Source organism: Cariama cristata, unplaced genomic scaffold (assembly GCF_000690535.1).
Source record: "Cariama cristata isolate BGI_N322 unplaced genomic scaffold, ASM69053v1 scaffold27670, whole genome shotgun sequence".
NCBI classification, from domain to species: Eukaryota; Metazoa; Chordata; class Aves; order Cariamiformes; family Cariamidae; genus Cariama; species Cariama cristata.
Window position 1 is genome coordinate 1 of NW_009596759.1, and position 289 is coordinate 289.

A 289-nucleotide genomic window follows, 5' to 3' on the forward strand; every position below is an offset into this window, starting at 1 on the left:
CAGCCAGGGGTCCGGGAATCCCATGCTCAGAGCGTGCTGCTGCCTCTCAGTCCCACGCCCCGCACAAACTGCTCGAGGAGGCCGCCGATGGCCCCCGAGGGGCTGGGGGGCACGGCCTTCAGGCCGATGGTCCGGCTGTAGCTGGCCCGAAAAGCCGAGCGCACTTCTTCCAGCCGGGACTCGCGGTCGCTCGCTGACACCAGCCTAGGAAAGAGAAGGGGGAGGTCAGCGACCACAGCCATCACTCTCCCCGTCCCAGCTCTCACTCCAACGTGGGGCAGGAGGCTGG

General features: G+C 68.2%; 1 protein-coding gene across 1 annotated transcript in view; it reads right to left on the reverse strand.

The window, feature by feature from the left end:
- Positions 1-26: 26 nt before the first annotated feature.
- Positions 27-289, reverse strand: part of MTMR14 (myotubularin related protein 14) — a gene marked incomplete at its 5' end in the record, with an annotated part of 21886 nt that continues 21623 nt past the window's right edge. Inside the window, one exon of the mRNA XM_009707418.1 lies at positions 27-204. Within this exon, the coding sequence (XP_009705720.1) occupies positions 27-204 (178 nt within the window). The remainder of the gene's footprint in view (positions 205-289) is intronic.